At 36.4% G+C, this 16,369-nt stretch overlaps 3 protein-coding genes across 3 annotated transcripts in view; 1 reads left to right on the forward strand and 2 right to left on the reverse strand.

The window, feature by feature from the left end:
• Positions 1–16,369, forward strand: part of LOC127511450 (oocyte zinc finger protein XlCOF6-like) — an 832,024-nt gene that overhangs the window by 483,522 nt on the left and 332,133 nt on the right. The gene's annotated exons all lie outside the window — the stretch shown is intronic.
• LOC127510686 (gastrula zinc finger protein XlCGF8.2DB-like) lies at positions 1,889–5,744 on the reverse strand. Its single transcript, XM_051890602.1, has 3 exons — positions 5,607–5,744; positions 4,830–4,954; positions 1,889–3,106 (listed from the first exon to the last, which is right to left on the reverse strand). Exons 2-3 carry the CDS (start codon positions 4,924–4,926, stop codon positions 2,229–2,231), a joined length of 975 nt encoding a protein of 324 aa, XP_051746562.1. The 5' UTR covers positions 4,927–4,954; positions 5,607–5,744; the 3' UTR covers positions 1,889–2,228.
• Positions 9,329–14,719, reverse strand: LOC127510644 (gastrula zinc finger protein XlCGF57.1-like). Its single transcript, XM_051890496.1, has 3 exons — positions 14,575–14,719; positions 13,739–13,884; positions 9,329–10,745 (listed from the first exon to the last, which is right to left on the reverse strand). Exons 2-3 carry the CDS (start codon positions 13,821–13,823, stop codon positions 9,487–9,489), a joined length of 1,344 nt encoding a protein of 447 aa, XP_051746456.1. The 5' UTR covers positions 13,824–13,884; positions 14,575–14,719; the 3' UTR covers positions 9,329–9,486.

The following is a 16,369-nucleotide window of genomic DNA, read 5'->3' on the forward strand; positions in this document are numbered from 1 at the left end:
AATTTTAATGAAATATTGTTTTGTGTGGTAACTACATACTCATGTAAACACAATCATTATTCCAAAACAAAGGGTTTACACTTTACCGGTTTGATATCTTTTTGAAAAAACAAAAACAACTATCAACTATTTCAATTTTCATTCTTCTCTAAAAGTCACTTTTTATATATATATATATAGCTGTTTGTACAAGTAGACAGACTGTGACTATTAGGCAAGGCAAGTTTATTTTTAAAACATTAAAAATACAATAAAAAAAATAAGTTAATATAAAAAAGAATACATTAGTTAAAATGAGAAAGGATTCTAACATTAAAACGAATGAGAGGATTTAAGAAAAGAACAGCGCAGAAACAGTGCTTAATCAGGAAAAGCACAGTTAAATAGATGTGTTTTCAATCTGGACTTGAAAGTAGCTACCGACACGGCACGTGTGACATCCTCTGGAAGCCGGTTCCAGCTGCGGGTGGCATAATAGCTAAACGCCATCTCACCATGTTTTGAATTTACTCTAGGTGTTATTAACAGACTTGATCCTTCTGTTCTGAGATCTCTATTTGGGTTGTATTCTACCAACATACAGTATCTGCCATGTATTTTGGACCAATGTCATTATGGGATTGTGTACAATTAGACATACTTCAAAATAGATTCTGAATAAAACTGGAAGCCAGTGTAATGACTGAAGGACTTGTGTGATATGCATCATGATTTGTGTCCTTTTTATTTAGCAAAGTAAAGATCAGGTAAAAAAAAAAAAAAAGAAAAGAAAAAAGTCCTACACTGCAGAAACCCCAGTGTTAAAGGTGCAGTAGGTAATCTGGGAACGTTAGCCTGCTAGCACTGAAAGCATAAGATCCCACCCTCCCTGCATATTGCCATCCAAAGCCACTGTGGGCTAATGAATGTAAACAACTTAAAGAGTTTTTACCTGACTGCTGCAGATTCATTTCAATGTTGATACTGTTGACATGGAAACATAATTCTGAGGACGTGAACCGCTCCGGTTAGAACGTCACGTTAGTTTCTGCCAATATTACTCTTATTGCAAAGAACTGATACTTTTACATGGTGTAAATAGAATCTATCGCTATTTTCACCTAATGTAAATTAATGCCACGGTATAGTGTAAATAGCATATATTTATAAGGAAATGTGTAAATAGCATTAGATGCTATTTACAGCGGCTATTTGCACTTAGTGTAAATAGCATCTATTGCAAAGTTTTAAAGATCAAAGTGCATGATAAAAAGTTATCTTTAAAAAGAAAGAATCGACTCAGAACAGCCTAAATGAGGTGTTAGGAATTCAAATCCCACTTCCGTGACCTGTGTACGTCACAAAGTAACGCCTGTAGTCTTCAATGGTTGCTCGCGAACAACATCTACTTTGACCCGCCGTCAAATGCTGTAGCTGGTTTGTGTTGTGTACATGTGGATAAGACTCTGTTTTCTGCTCTACAAAAGCAAATTCTCTTTGTAAACACTTCCAAAGGATGAGGATGTGAGGAGTCAGTGGTTAAAATTACCACAGCGATACAACAGCAGAATAACATTTTCACGAGTGCTTCTCAAATCTCTGTGAGGTCTAAATGGGATTTACAAAACGCCATTAAAGATGGGACAGTACCCACTTTATTTGGACCAACTTGCTCCTCTGTATGACAACCTGTAGGTACGATTACTGACGTGTAAATATTTTCAACCAGGAGTTCAAAATACATAGTTTTGTGTTTTATATTGTGTAATCAGTTAAATCATGTTATGACTGTATTACGGAAATAGTTCTGCTAATCAGCTGTTGGCCACTACTACTTAAAAATGTGTCCATTAATGCAGATTGTCTGTCGTTCTTACTACTCTGAGTAACGATAAAGGATGGAACAAGATTTGTTTTACAAACTTTAATGTTACATGATACAGTTCCCACATGTGCACCTCAATGAATTAGAAATATACACAAGGGTTTGTTGATGGATATACACTTGTTGCTGATGTAGAAGAATTGGTTGCAACATCTCATAATGTACATCAAACTAAGTAGTGTATAACTGAGAAACGTCCTGCTCAAGTCGTCCTTGCGATGGAGGTTTTGGTTGAATAACTAGTTCTTCCAACGTTTCATCATCAGGTCTTGCGCTCAAATTGACATTGAAAAATCGCCGCCATCGTTACGGTCCTTACAATGTGTACAATCGCTGAGCTTTAAGAAGCCTCCAGAGCGTTGATTCACATAATGGGCTTTTTGTTTCTACGCGCAGTAACTGGTAGACCAATCACAACACTGCTATTTCCAGTATGAGCTTTCAAATGAATTTTCAGGTCTCTTCGATATGTGAAACTCATCTCACACTGAAGACAAATGAAAGGTTTCTCTCCGGTGTGAAGCCTCATGTGGACTTGAAGGTTTCCTTTTTCGTTGAAACCTTTTCCACACTGTTGGCACGTGAAAGGCTTCTCTCCAGTGTGAAGTCTCACGTGAACCTCAAGGTTTGATTTGCTTGAGCAAGTCCTTCCACAGTGAGGGCAAATGAAACGTTTCTCTCCAATGTGAGTTATTACATGTTTCGCAAGGTGATCGCCGTCTGTGAAACTCATTCCACACTGATGACACATAAAACAGTTATCTTTTGAGTGAAGCCTCATGTGGCCCCTAAGGTTTAATTTACGTCTGAACCTCTTTCCACACTGATCACATGTGAAAGGCGATTCTCCAGTGTGAAGTCTTTTGTGGTAACTAAGCGTACCTAGATGTGCAAAACTCTTTCCACACTGTTCGCAGGTGTAAGGCTTCTCTCCAGTGTGAACTCTCATGTGGGCTTTAAGGCTTCCTTTTCCAGTGAAACCTCTTCCACACTGTTGGCAGGTGTAAGGGCTCTCTCCATTGTGAACTTTCATGTGAGCTTTAAGGTTTTCACGTTGCATGAAACACTTTCCACACTGAAAGCAGGTGAAATAACGTCTACTCCCTGTCTTTTGAGCTCTTTTTCGTGAGGAAGTCTTTTCAGTCTGTGAGCAGCTATGATAGTTTTCCCCAGTTATGAAGTCTGGTTTCTCTTCCTTTACATCATTCAGTTCTTGAATCTCCTCATTTAGCGGCATCGGGTCTAAGGTGAAAACAGATACAAGTTTAAGCCCAGTTTAATGGCACAAAATTACAAATACATGCATACTCAAAGAGTGCTCCACAAGATATGTTTGTTTATACCCTCTGGATACTCCATATAATGGGGTGAATGCATGTTTTAAACAGTTTATCGTACAGTTAAGATGCTGCACAGACAGGTAGGATCAAAGGGTTAGTTCAACCAAAAACTAAATTTCTGTCATTTATTATTTGCCCTCATGTCATTCCACACCCGTAAGACTTTCGTTCATCTTAAGAACACAAATTAACCTGTTAACTGTCACTGGCCCACTGGTGGGCCCACAGCCATTATATATTTAAAACAGTAATATCCTATACTAAACCTAAACTAATCTTGACAAACTATATATCATTTGAAAGCTATATATGATTTTCAAAAAACATTACAGAGGAGCAGTAATTTATCAATTTGCAACAAGCATATTTTCATACTCATAAGGCATGTTCAGACCTTTATTTTGAAATAGCGATGAACATGAAAAATCATTAAAGATTGGTTGAAACATGTTTGTTTTCATGCCAAGAGTTCAAAAGATAACATCCATTCAATTTTTTGAGAAAAAAAGGTCTGAAAATGTTTTTAATAGAAAAAAAAAAATACATTTATGATTGTGCCAGCAATCTATAACCCACATACATGTTGTTTTTATGTTTATTAGAAGCTGAATTCATATCAAATTCTGCCAAACTTCCCATACTACTTATATAGTATAGGATGTCTACTTCATAAATTGTATGAAAATAATTGAAATATATGGTTCAGATCACTCAAACCATATATGGAAATGGAGGCGCCCTTATATGGTCAGTAATGGAGCTTGGTTGTCATCTAGTGAAAAAGTGTGGTATTGCGCCCAAACAAAATCTTACTGAAAGCTCATTTTTTGAGATATCAACCTGAAATTTGGAACACAACTTGTTCAGATTTTTGGCTTTGATTTCCTTGCAGTTTTAGAGTAAATCTTGTTTTGTAAAATATATATTTTATATAAAATATAAAATATAACATTTTTACATTTTATATTTTCATAAACTTAAACTTCTATAACTTATTTTCTGATTCACTTACATAAGTTTTTTCACTTCTACAATAATCTGCCAAATCTTTCATCTTTAAAACAAGACCAACCTTATGTCTATATTCCAAAGTATTCTTGAATTACAACCATTTAAGTTTGGATAGTGCATTTTCATGTCTATATAAAAAAAGTGGGGGCGACAGTTAACAGGTTAAGATATTTTTGATGAAATCCGAGAGGTTTTTTTTATCCGGAGTGTTAATACACTAAGTGCAAATAGCGTCCCTTGTTGGCAAACGCTATTTACACTAGCTCCGCCCACCAAATTACGGGGCCAAGCCCTGAAGGGGCTGGAAGTGCAATGCGGAGCAGGAACAGCAAAAACAGAAAAAATGTACATGACAAACAACCGGTTTTGAAGTACAGATGAGAATAAACTCAAAATGAACAGAAGCTCAGATGAGAATGGACGCAGAATGAATAAAAACATTTATTTCTGATCCAATAGGAATAAAGACTAATGCTTACCCAGCAGTATAATGCTTAAAGGAATCAAAGTGAAAAATCAAAATTTATAAGCATTTTTGTAAAAATCTTTATATCACTGGAACACTAGGTGGCGCTGTGTTCAACCCCCCACCCCAACATGAGAATGAAACCAACCTGTTTGTTCCTCAGTATCTTCTTGTTTCACTCTGAATGTTTCTTCAATCTTCATGTCTTCATTCTCCTCTTTAATAAACGCCATCATTACACACATGGATCTCAGAAGTTTCTCTGTGTTTGTCCTGTTTAAGATGAGAATAATTAACAGAAAGAAAAATAAGTCCACACTAAATCTCTGGGTGTGTCTCAATCAGCTCCCTAGTTCATTAGTTCAGCGCACCGGTAAGAGAGTCGGAGTTAATGGACAAACATTAGCCAAAAAGTCATTAAAAAACTCAAAAATAGTACTATATGAATAAAAGAACACAAATTAAATAAATATAGACATGACCAAATTATTTAGAATTTATCTATGATATGTAAATTAATGGACTGCACTTTAATGAAAACATTAGCTATTGGTTTCCATTCATTATACGCGCTGAATCGAGCGTTTCGAATCACTGAATCATTTCAACTGACTCGGAGTTTTAAAAGCTCCGTTTCTCCATCACTACTCGCCAGTGACCAAATTCATGTTAATTATAAACTGATTGACGATAACGGGAGAGAAATGAGTCGCAACTTTTGTTACTCATGTGTATATAATTTATTTGAGTTTCCAAAAGGTCCGTTTCTCCATCACTACTGCGTTTTACTCACGTTTAACGGTTAGTTAATGGTTAAGCATAACAACGCAACATTCAGTGACATACAAATAATTTCATAGCTCCCATAAAGCTATAAAACACTCTGCAGGGTTTGTATCGATTACAAACGCTATAAAACACAAACCTTTCTTCAGCCGAATCACAACAAATGCAGGAGCGTGGCGCAGCCTAATAACGTCACAGCACCAAACCAAAATAAAAGTCCACACCGGTCAAAAATTTGGACACGTTACAATTTTTTCATGTTTTTGAAAGGAAGACTCTTATGCTCATCAAGCCTGCGTTTATTTGATCAAAAACACAGAAATCTAGTAATATTGTGAATAGTATTACAATTTACAATAATGGGTTTCTATTTTAATATACTTTAAAATTTAATTAATTTCTGTGATGCAAAGCTGAATTTTCAGTATCATTACGCCAGTCTTCAGTGTCACGTGATCCTTCAGAAATCAATTCTAATATGGTGATTTGATACTCAGTTATTTTCAATGTTGGAAACAGTTTTGCTGCTTACATTTTTATTTTTTTATTTTTTTTTTGGGGGGGGGGGGGAACTGATTTTTTAGAATTTTTTTTTTTTTTAGGATTCATTGATGAATAAAAGAACGGCATTTATTCAAAAATAGAAGCTTTTTCTAATAATACAAGTCTTTACTATCACTTTTTTATCAAGTTAACACATCCTTGCTGAATAAAAGTATTAATTTCTTTCAAAAAAAAAAAAAAGAAAGAAAAAAATTACTGACCCCAAACTTTTGATTGGTACTGTATAAATCAATAAAAAAAAAAGAGTGTGAGATTTTGCAAAATTGTTTATATCAGATATCACAATATTCAAATGCAAATAGTGACAAATGTGATTTTTTTTTTTAAAGTGCCGTTTTGTGTGATTGATTGTGATTAATCACACACTTATGAATTAAGCATACAACATTTATTTCATTTAGCACGTTCATTTTGTCAACATCGAGCAAAGTAAACAATCAGTTCGAAGGGTGAATCTCAAACCAACATAAATGAATTATGCTACTATATTTGCGGTCGTGGCTCAGAAGAGCCACACTTTTTATCTTTTTTTTTTTCTTTTAAATCAGCTTCCCCTTTCAACGATGAAACCCTGAAGTCACTGTTCTGAATGAGGACAAATTACTATCACCCCGTGAACCTCCCAGACACCACCGGATTAAACCTGAAAGAAACCATCATCAGGTGTCTGGAGAGCGTCCCTTCGTCCAGGACACAGCCAGGCCCAAAGCCTGAATCACCACCTTCGACCGTGGAGAACTCACGTGTGCCCTTCGCAGACAGAGAGCTACCACTCTTACGACAAGAGGCCAATTAATGAGAACTTTTGAAATGGTGACTGTGAAAGAAGCTGCTTGTACTGGTTTGTTGGAAAGCATAGACGGGCGAATGACTTGTGAACATAGTCTCAGCTTTAGGCTATTGTTTGAATAGACCAAGTGTTTCTAGGTGCCGTTTTATTAAGTATGAGATCTGTGATGCTGAAGTTTTGGCGTGGTTTATTCCATTTCTAGCGTTGCTGCACTATATGGAGGTATTCTTTCACCCAACAACCTTGCTGGATTAAAGGAACACTCCACTTTTTTTGAAAATAGGCTCATTTTCCAACTCCCCTAGAGTTAAACAGTTAAGTTTTACCGTTTTCGAATCCATTCAGCCGATCTCCGGGTCTGGCGGTACCACTTTTAGCATAGCTTAGCATAGTTCATTGAATCCGATTAGACCGTTAGCATCTCGCTTAAAACTGACCAAAGAGTTTCAATATTTTTCCTATTTAAAACTAACTATCTTCTGTAGTTACATCGTGTACTAAGACCGACGCAAAATGAAAAGTTGCGATTTTCTAGGCCAATATGGCTAGGAACTATACTCTCATTCCAGCGTAATAATCAAGGAACTTTGCTGCCGTACCATGGGTGCAGCAGGCGCAATGATATTACACAGCGCCTCTCACAAATGTCTCCATGGTTGCAAGGCACGCTCCCTGTGCAAGCAGGGGGTCACAGGCGCTGCGTAATATCATTGCGCCTGCTGCACCCATGGTACGGCAGCAAAGTTCCTTGATTATTACACCAGAATGAGAGTATAGTTCCTAGCCATATTGGCCTAGAAAATCGCAACTTTTCATTTTCCGTCGGTCTTAGTACACGATGTAACTACAGAAGAGTCAAGTTTTAATTAGGAAAAATATTGAAACTCTTTGTTCATTTTTAAGCGAGATGCTAACGGTCTAATCGGATTCAATGAACTATGCTAAGCTATGCTAAAAGTGGTACCGCCAGACCCGGAGAACTGTTTAACTCTAGAGGAGTTGGAAAATGAGCCTATTTTCAAAAAAAGTGGAGTGTTCCTTTAAGTGCTCGCAAACACCGCCATGATGGGCACCCAAGGCGGGTTGAAGGTCCATTTCATGTCTTTGTTGAGAATGTCAGCAATGTTTCATCTGACTTTAAGCTAGTTTACAAAACGGTTAGTTCCTGTCCTTGATATTGGTCAATAGCTGTGTTTTATTCACGATAAAACACAGCTATGACCGCTTCATCCAACGGTTATGTGTATCACTACACAACACCCTTAGCAACGTAAACTGTATGTTCTCATTTGATATTGTTCATTGAAGCTTACTGTATTATGTAGAAGAGTATTGTAAGAAAGAGATTGAGTGAGCGAGTTTATTACCTGCAGATTCAGCATTTTCCTTCAGGTCAGTCCTATGTTCATAATAGAAAATCTGTTTACATGTCTGATGTATTATCCTGTCCTTTTAACAGTTAAGGGGTTTTCCCGTGACTTACAGCGCTAGTCAAAGCATTTGTCAGTTGCGTCGTGTTCCGTTTTCACAACAATTCAGTCTTTTCAATATAAGTCTTCGCTACTGACTGACACACTCATAAAGATAGTCTTTGTCGCCATCTAATGGCGACAAAGTAGTGGGTGATGGCCTGGCTGTGTTGTCTGACCTGGTTCTGGACTGATGGAGAACTGATGTACAGAACTGATGAACTGATGTACAGAAGAGGTTCTGGGTGAAGGGGGCAGAGTTCATCTGGGGATGTTGCTGGATGTCTCACAGTTGGTGAGAAATGGTGGGAAGAATCGTGTGAGAAAACCCATCACCACCATAAACGTCAAGGTTGTGCCCCAGGCGACCCTGCCCCACTCATATCCCTTTCCTTATTTTTCTCCTTCCTAAAACTGTCCCTGCATATATCCTCTGACATGCAAAAAAATTAAATAAACAGTTCTTTCAAATACAAGTTTTGCTCAGTTGTTAAAAGACTTGTTTATTTATTACATATATTGAGTTTGAGAAAAATATGCAATTGTCCTATTACATGTAGACAAAATACAGGAGGCAGCAAAGGAGAAGAGTCCGAAAGAAGGAAGGCGAAGAGCTTTATATAGATAAGTTTATATATATATATATATAAGTTTTGAGGGGATTTCCAGAGCTGATGATGTCTCAAGATATTGGAATTGACAAGCTGTCTATAAAAGACTAAAATGCGATGATTACGACAGATGCCGATTCTTTGGAACGGCTTCTCCGGTGTTAGATACCTCGCTGTTGATCCCTCTGACAGACAACACTTGCTGCCCACTCATTACTGGTTGATTAATTTGTAACTCTTTATTTTTTTTTGTTTATTATTAGTAGTAATTTAACCCTATTTCACATTGCCATTAAAAAATTAAATCTAATGCTAATGTTAAAAGTAATACCCACAGCTCCTGATGGCACTGGGGATGTTCACCAAGATTTCTGCTGAGGTATTTTGAACTTTTAACCCCTAATAAAGAATGAAAAAGAACACTGCCTGAGTTTATCAGGATGCTTATGTGAACCTCAAGGCTCCTTTATTTCTGCAAGTCTTTCCACAATAATGGCACATGAAAGCCTTCTTTTCTTATTACATTATTCATAAGGTGAATTCTGTCAGTGAAACTCATTCCACATTGATGACATAAGAGCTCTTTCATACATGAATCTTCATGTGGTATTTGAGGGTTACTTTATGTCTGAAAGTCTTTTCACAGTGACAACATTTAAATGGCTTCTCTCCATTGTGAACTCTCATGTGCCTGTTAAGGGTTCCTTTGTGGCTGAAACTTTTTCCACATTGTTTGCAGCTGAAGGGCTTCTCTCCAGTGTGAATTCTCATGTGGTAATTAAGGACTCCTTTTTGTTTGAAACTTTTTCCACATTGAACGCACTTGTAGGGTTTCTCTCCGGTGTGAATTCTCAAGTGGAGTATAAGGTGTCCTTTCTGACTGAAACTCTTTTCACACTGAGGGCAGCTGTAAGGCTTCTCTCCAGTGTGAATTCTCATGTGCCTGTTAAGGCTTGTTTTTTGAGCAAATCTGTTTCCACACTGCTGGCAGATGAAAGGGCTCTCTCCAGTGTGAACTCTCTTGTGGACTTTTAAGTTCCTGTCTTGAACGATAGCCTTTCCACGCTGAGGGTGTGTAGAAGGCTTCTCTCCAGTATGAGTTCTCATATGCCTTTGCAGGAGTACTCTTTGGTTGAATCTTTTTCCACATTGTTTGCAGGTGAAGGGTTTCTCTCCAGAGTGAATTCTCAAGTGGAGTTTAAGGTGTCCTTTTTGACTGAAACTCTTTCCACACTGTTGGCAAGTGTAAGGCTTCTGTTTGGCGTGAATTTTTAAGTGCATGTTAAAGTTTCCTCTCCTACTGAAACTCTTTCCACACTGTTGGCAGGTGTAAGGCTTCTCTCCAGTGTGAACTCTCATGTGGATGTTAAGGTTTCCTTTTTTACTGAAACTCTTTCCACACTGTTGGCAGGTAAAGTGACTCCTAGACCCAGTCTTTTGAGCTCCTTTTTGTGAGGAAGTATTTTCAGTCTGTGCGCACCTGAAAGATTTTTTTCCAGAGTGAATTTTCAAGTGGAGATTAAAGTGTCCTTTTTGACTGAAACTCTTTCCACACTGAGGGCATGTGTAAGGCTTCTGTCCAGTGTGAATTCTCATGTGCCTGTTAAAGCTTCCTTTCCTATTGAAACTCTTTCCACACTGTTGGCAGATGTAAGGCCTCTCTCCAGTGTGAACTCTTATGTGGACGTTAAGGTTTCCTTTTTTATTGAAACTCTTTCCACACTGTTGGCAGATGAAGTGACTCCTAGACCCAGTCTTTTGAGCTCTTTTTTGTGAGGAAGTCTTTTCAGTCTGTGAGCAACTGAAAGATTTTTCTTCAGTCTCCTCTTTCAGTGCCATCAGGTCTAAAAAAGAGAAGTTAACCACACTGTAATGGCACAAAGCAACAGACATCAAAACATTTATACAGGTAAAGCATCAAAACCAACATACAACAAGGCCGCAGTTACACTGCATGGTTCATGGACCCATTTTTTCCTCCCATGTGGCACAGATCGGATATGACCCACAAACATGTAAGGAGGAAAATAGTGCAAGGATTCCAATATTCTCTGATCAGGTCTCATTCATTTGTGGAAATAAATCTGGTATGAATCGGATACGTCCATTAGCGCCTGCCATGTAAGCAGACAGATCGAACGTTTCCCTGTCAATGCAAGTCGTACATCATTGAAAAAGTGACTTTTTTGAAACATCTCGTGGTACAGGTGTATCTATAACAAATGAAACATCTAATTGACTAGCAAAGTATTATTTTCATTCGTTTGTGTTAAATAAAGGGCAATCTGGAGCTGAAATGTGTTGCTTTTGAAATCATGATGGCTTTTGAAATTTGGTGACGGCGGCTCGTACACAGACGCGCGCTTTAGTCCAGTTGTGAAGACTATCCCTATTCGTTCCGGTGAAACCACAAAATAAAATACAACATATCCTTGCCCTTGATATAGAATCATTAATGAATGCATTTGGTTTTAAGGAGTAAAAAAAACCTATAGGAGGGCGGATTCGAACCCAGAACCTCTGACATGCTTAACAAAAGTTCTACCACCGGACTAGGTATTATTCTATGTGGTAGGCGGTATTATTCCTCTTGCATGCATCATTGTACATATTCACTGTTGTGAAGAAATTTGGACTATATTATTATTTTGATGTAAGGATGAAACTAATGCATTAAAATGTTTCTATGAATTCTATGTCAATAAATTCAATAAACTCAATGTACTATTGAAATTGATTTCTTGATATCACAATGCCTTTTTTCTTTCTTTTTTTTTTTTCGCTAAGTGTAGTGTAAATACTGATATTTACGGAGCCCCGCACATGACATGCAAGAAAAAAAATTAAATCGTGCGCACGATTTACTAATTCATTCCCTCAATTTACTATTTCGTTCCCTCGATTTATAAATCATGATGATTTATAAATCGAGGGAACGAAATAGTAAATCATGCGCACATTTTAGTAAATCGAGGGAACGAAATATAAATTGTGCACACGTTTAGTAAATCGAGGGAACGTATTAATAAATCGTGCGCATGATTTAGCCTACTATTTTTTTCCTGCATGTCATGTCCGGGGCTCCGTAGATATTGGATACGGGTCACTTTTAAAAAATGATATAAGCAGGTCATCAAAAAATATAGGATTTATAGTCAAAAAAACGGAATTGGCCATCAAGACTTGCAGTGTAAATGCGGCTCTAGATCCTATACCCACTAAGCTACTATAAGAGGTGTTACATGTAATCTGAGAAGCCTTCTCAATATTGAATCATGAAACAACAAAGAGCTATCCTTAACTATGACTGGAATCATATAGATTTACGCGTGAATAACAGCAGCCTTATCTACATGTTTGATAGTTAATGAATTAATTAACATTAAAGGATTAGTTCACTTTCAAATAAAATTTTCCTGATAATTTACTAACCCCCATGTCATCCAAGATGTCCATATCCTTCTTTCTTCAGTCGAAAAGAAATTAAGGTTTTTGATGAAAACATTCCAGGATTATTCTCCTTATAGTGGACATGAACATCTTGGATGACATGGGGGTGAGTAAATTATCAGGAAAATTTTATTTGAAAGTGGACTAATCCTTTAATGGGTAAACCAATCAAACTCCATGTTTGATTAGACCGAACTATGTACTATTTACACTATGTAATCACCTTTAATTCAAAGTTAGGGTACAGAGACTACCCCCATTGTTAATTAAAGGTGCCATAGAATGGAAAATTGTATTGGACATTTTTGGCGTTTTCGCAGATTCGTGTGAATTTGGATCATTTTGACAATGGTGTCATCTGTATGCTGAAAACTCAAAGGAAAAACTTCTCCATTTTAAGCATATCGTTGTCGTGTAAACATACCCTCAGTCAATGAACTTGATTATCTCTGATTGGCTATTGCGAACTGAACTGCAATTACAGATGGAACAGCTATCAATTTAAGCAATTTTTTTTTACAAAAAACACAGTAACCACAAATTTAAATGCATGTTTTGATTTTCTGTAACATGCTTTGATTTATGATGGGCAGCATAATCCACTCCGCCTCGGCATGCTGTAAATATTTTATTCATACAGTGAAGACTATGCTGTTTTATTTTTATATTCGATTATTCAAGTTTTACTTGAACACTGCTGTTAAATAAACCTATTTTACCTGAAAATATTAAAGCAATTTATTTCATTTGCATCTTTCTTGCATTGCATTTGTCCATGCTGCTGTCCTCATTACCATTTGCAATAAATAAACATGATTCAAAGAAAAAAAATTTAAAAATAAATGTGATTTCAAAGGAGGATGTGATATAGTGCAAGAATATGAATGCAGTATTGAAACAAAATGTATTTTTTGTACAAAATAAGAACAACTTACATGAATATTCCATGTTCCAAGATCATTCAACAGCATTTATAGCAATGTTGTTTAAATAATAATAATAATAATATTCTTTACAAGTAAATATATTGGTTAGTGAGGCACATAAAATAGAAAAGGGGCCATGAGTCAGCCATCAAACACTGAACTGGAGCCAAAACACAACGGTACAAACACTTTAAGGGGTCTCAGTTCAGTTCAGATCTTTTTAAAGAGGACTCGGTGTGAAAACACTGCCTGTGTTTTAGCGCACTGTTACGAAAAGATCACATCTAATGAGGGTTACACATTCTGACTACTGAGTTTAAGTTCAGTTGTGTATGAACATCCTTTGGATTAGTTTAAATAATCATGTGTAACACAGTTTTTTTAGGTTGCCAGCCAGCGACAAAATTTTTGATCATTTTCAGGATTAAATGACTGAGTTCAGCTTTGAGAATGAAACCAACCTATTTGTTCCTCAGTATCTTCTTGTTTCAAACTGAATACTTCTTCAATCTTGATGTCTTCACTCTCCTGTTTAATAAACGCCATCTTTATAATAGTGTGTCACGTGGATCTCAGTCGCTTCACCAGGATTTTCTCTGTGTTTGTCCTGTTTAAGATGAGAATAATTAACAGAAAGAAAAATAAACCCACATTAAATCTTTGGGTGCGTCTCAATCCGCTCTAGTTCAGTAGTTCAGCTCACTGGTAAGAGAGTCAGTCAGAGTTAGAGTTAATGGACTTTAATGATCTGATTAGACTAAAAACACTCAAAGGTTACTAGCAAATAAAAATGAATAGCAGAATGCTAATTATACCAAGTCTTTATTTGTAATGATTTACATTTGGTCTTTAATTATTTGTGAATTATATTTAATACAACGCTTTCATTTTAACATTAGCAGTTGGTTTGTATAAGTTGTCATTATTCATGTTTGTGGTCGTTGTTATTGTTGCATTTACACTGTTTTGACCAGCACATCAGGTCAGCGCGCGGTGATTCGAGCGAATCGAATCACTGAATCATTTTTGCTCCGTTTCTCCATCACTGCTTGCCAGTGACTGAACTCGTGTTTATGATAAACTCATTCACGATATAGGGAGCGAAATGAGACGCACCTTTTCTGTCACGCATGAGAGGATGCGATTTACTTGACAACATTGATGTTCATTTATGTTAGATAAAGTATTACAATGTTAAATTCAATAATTAAGCAATCTTACATTGTTAGTAAAATATTAAACATGCCCGAACGGTTTGTATCGTTATAAACACCGTAAAAAGCATAAAAACACAAACCTTTCTTCAGCCGAAATCATAACATATGCAGGATCGCGGCGCAGCCTTATGACGTCATATTGGAAGACAAAATAAAAGTCCTGGCTTGCGTCTCAATGTGTATCCTAAATAATATGTGACATTAGTAATATTCAGTACTATTTAGGGTGGATAGTATGCACATTGGGATGCAGGGGTACACACTCTGCTCTTCTTCTGTTATTTAAATGGCAGTTGACAAACCAACTATAAGGTGAATTTTCCGCCACCTACTGAATGGAGCACAACTTAGTTGCAGACACTACCTTCCTTAAGTGAATGCTTACACACCTTTCCTTTACTGACTGAACTAATTTAAGTTGTTCTCTATTATATGCTGTACATCCTAGTGATATATCACTGTTTCTGGGAATCCACATTTATCACAATTACCAGTTTAGCTACACTTCAAAAATGCTTTTCTTACTTAGAGTTTTTGTTTTATTTCCAATCCAAATATCTTAAATCAAGAAGCATTTTCTAGACAAGTAAAAATTATTGTCTTGTTTTCAGGGAGAAAAAAAAATAGAGTCAAAATTAAGTGAGTTTTTGCTTAAAACAAGCAAAATAATCTGCGGTGATTAAATAATGGGGTAAACTAAATAATCTAGTTTTCGGTGTGAAACAAGATAATTTTGCTTACCTCATTGGCATATTATTTTGCTTGTTTTAAAGGTGCCATAGAATTGAAAATTGAATTTACCTTGGCATAGTTGAATAATTAGAGTTCTGTACATGGAAATGGCATACAGTGAGCCTCAAACACCATTGTTTCTTCCTTCATATGTAAATCTTGTGCGTGCAAAAGACCACAGAAAAAAGGGCGAATCCCAACATGACACCGACTGTGACATAACAGTCAGGATCATTATTTACAATGAACTCGCTCCTAAACCATGGACTCATATTTCATGTTTACGTCATAATACCAGTGTAAAACCCATGTCATTATACAAGTTTGTGTCCTCCTAAATCACAAAAACATGCGCGCACACACACACACACTTTGAACATAGTGTGTTCTTAGATTATAAAATCTAAGTTAAATTGCTTATAATGTAAAATGAACTCATTACTTTTGGTTATCCATATTGGAAACCGCAAACAAAGTAGAAACTATATCTATAGAATCTGTGTCTATATAAATCTATAGATGTACCAAATAATTAATTGATTAACCATTAAGATCATTTGTATTTAAGGTGCAATATGTAAGATTATTGCAGTAAAATATCCAAAAACCACTAGGCCAGTGTTATATATTTTGTTCACTTGAGTACTTACAATATCCCAAATGTTTCCAACTATTTGTAAATCGTGAGAAAATTGCAATTTTAACCAAGGCTCCGGGACGTGTGAGGAGTCGCCTGTCAATTGCGTCATACCCGCGTTACCCTCGGTTTCCGGTTTTATTTTGTAGGAACCATGGAAACGCCAAAGATGCTTTAATATATTAAATGTTTTAATAGACAAGGGAACAACTGTTTGGTTATATTTATAGACAGAAAACTAATTATTGTTACATAGCTCAACACATTTAGTCTTATTGTTTAAATCTGATTTTCTTTATTTTTTGCCTCAGAGAAAAACACTATTTTGTGAAGTAGCTAACATAGCATAATCAGATGCAGCTTTATTTTTAGTAACAGTAATACAGCATTTTCTCCATCATACAATACGTTTTAAAATTAATTCCATGCCATTTATCAACACAAGCCATCCAGCATTTAATATGATATTCTAAAATCGATCTATCTTACTGCAGTGTGCAACAGTG

The sequence above is a fragment of the Ctenopharyngodon idella genome, chromosome 4, assembly GCF_019924925.1.
Source record: "Ctenopharyngodon idella isolate HZGC_01 chromosome 4, HZGC01, whole genome shotgun sequence".
Classification (NCBI taxonomy): Eukaryota; Metazoa; Chordata; class Actinopteri; order Cypriniformes; family Xenocyprididae; genus Ctenopharyngodon; species Ctenopharyngodon idella.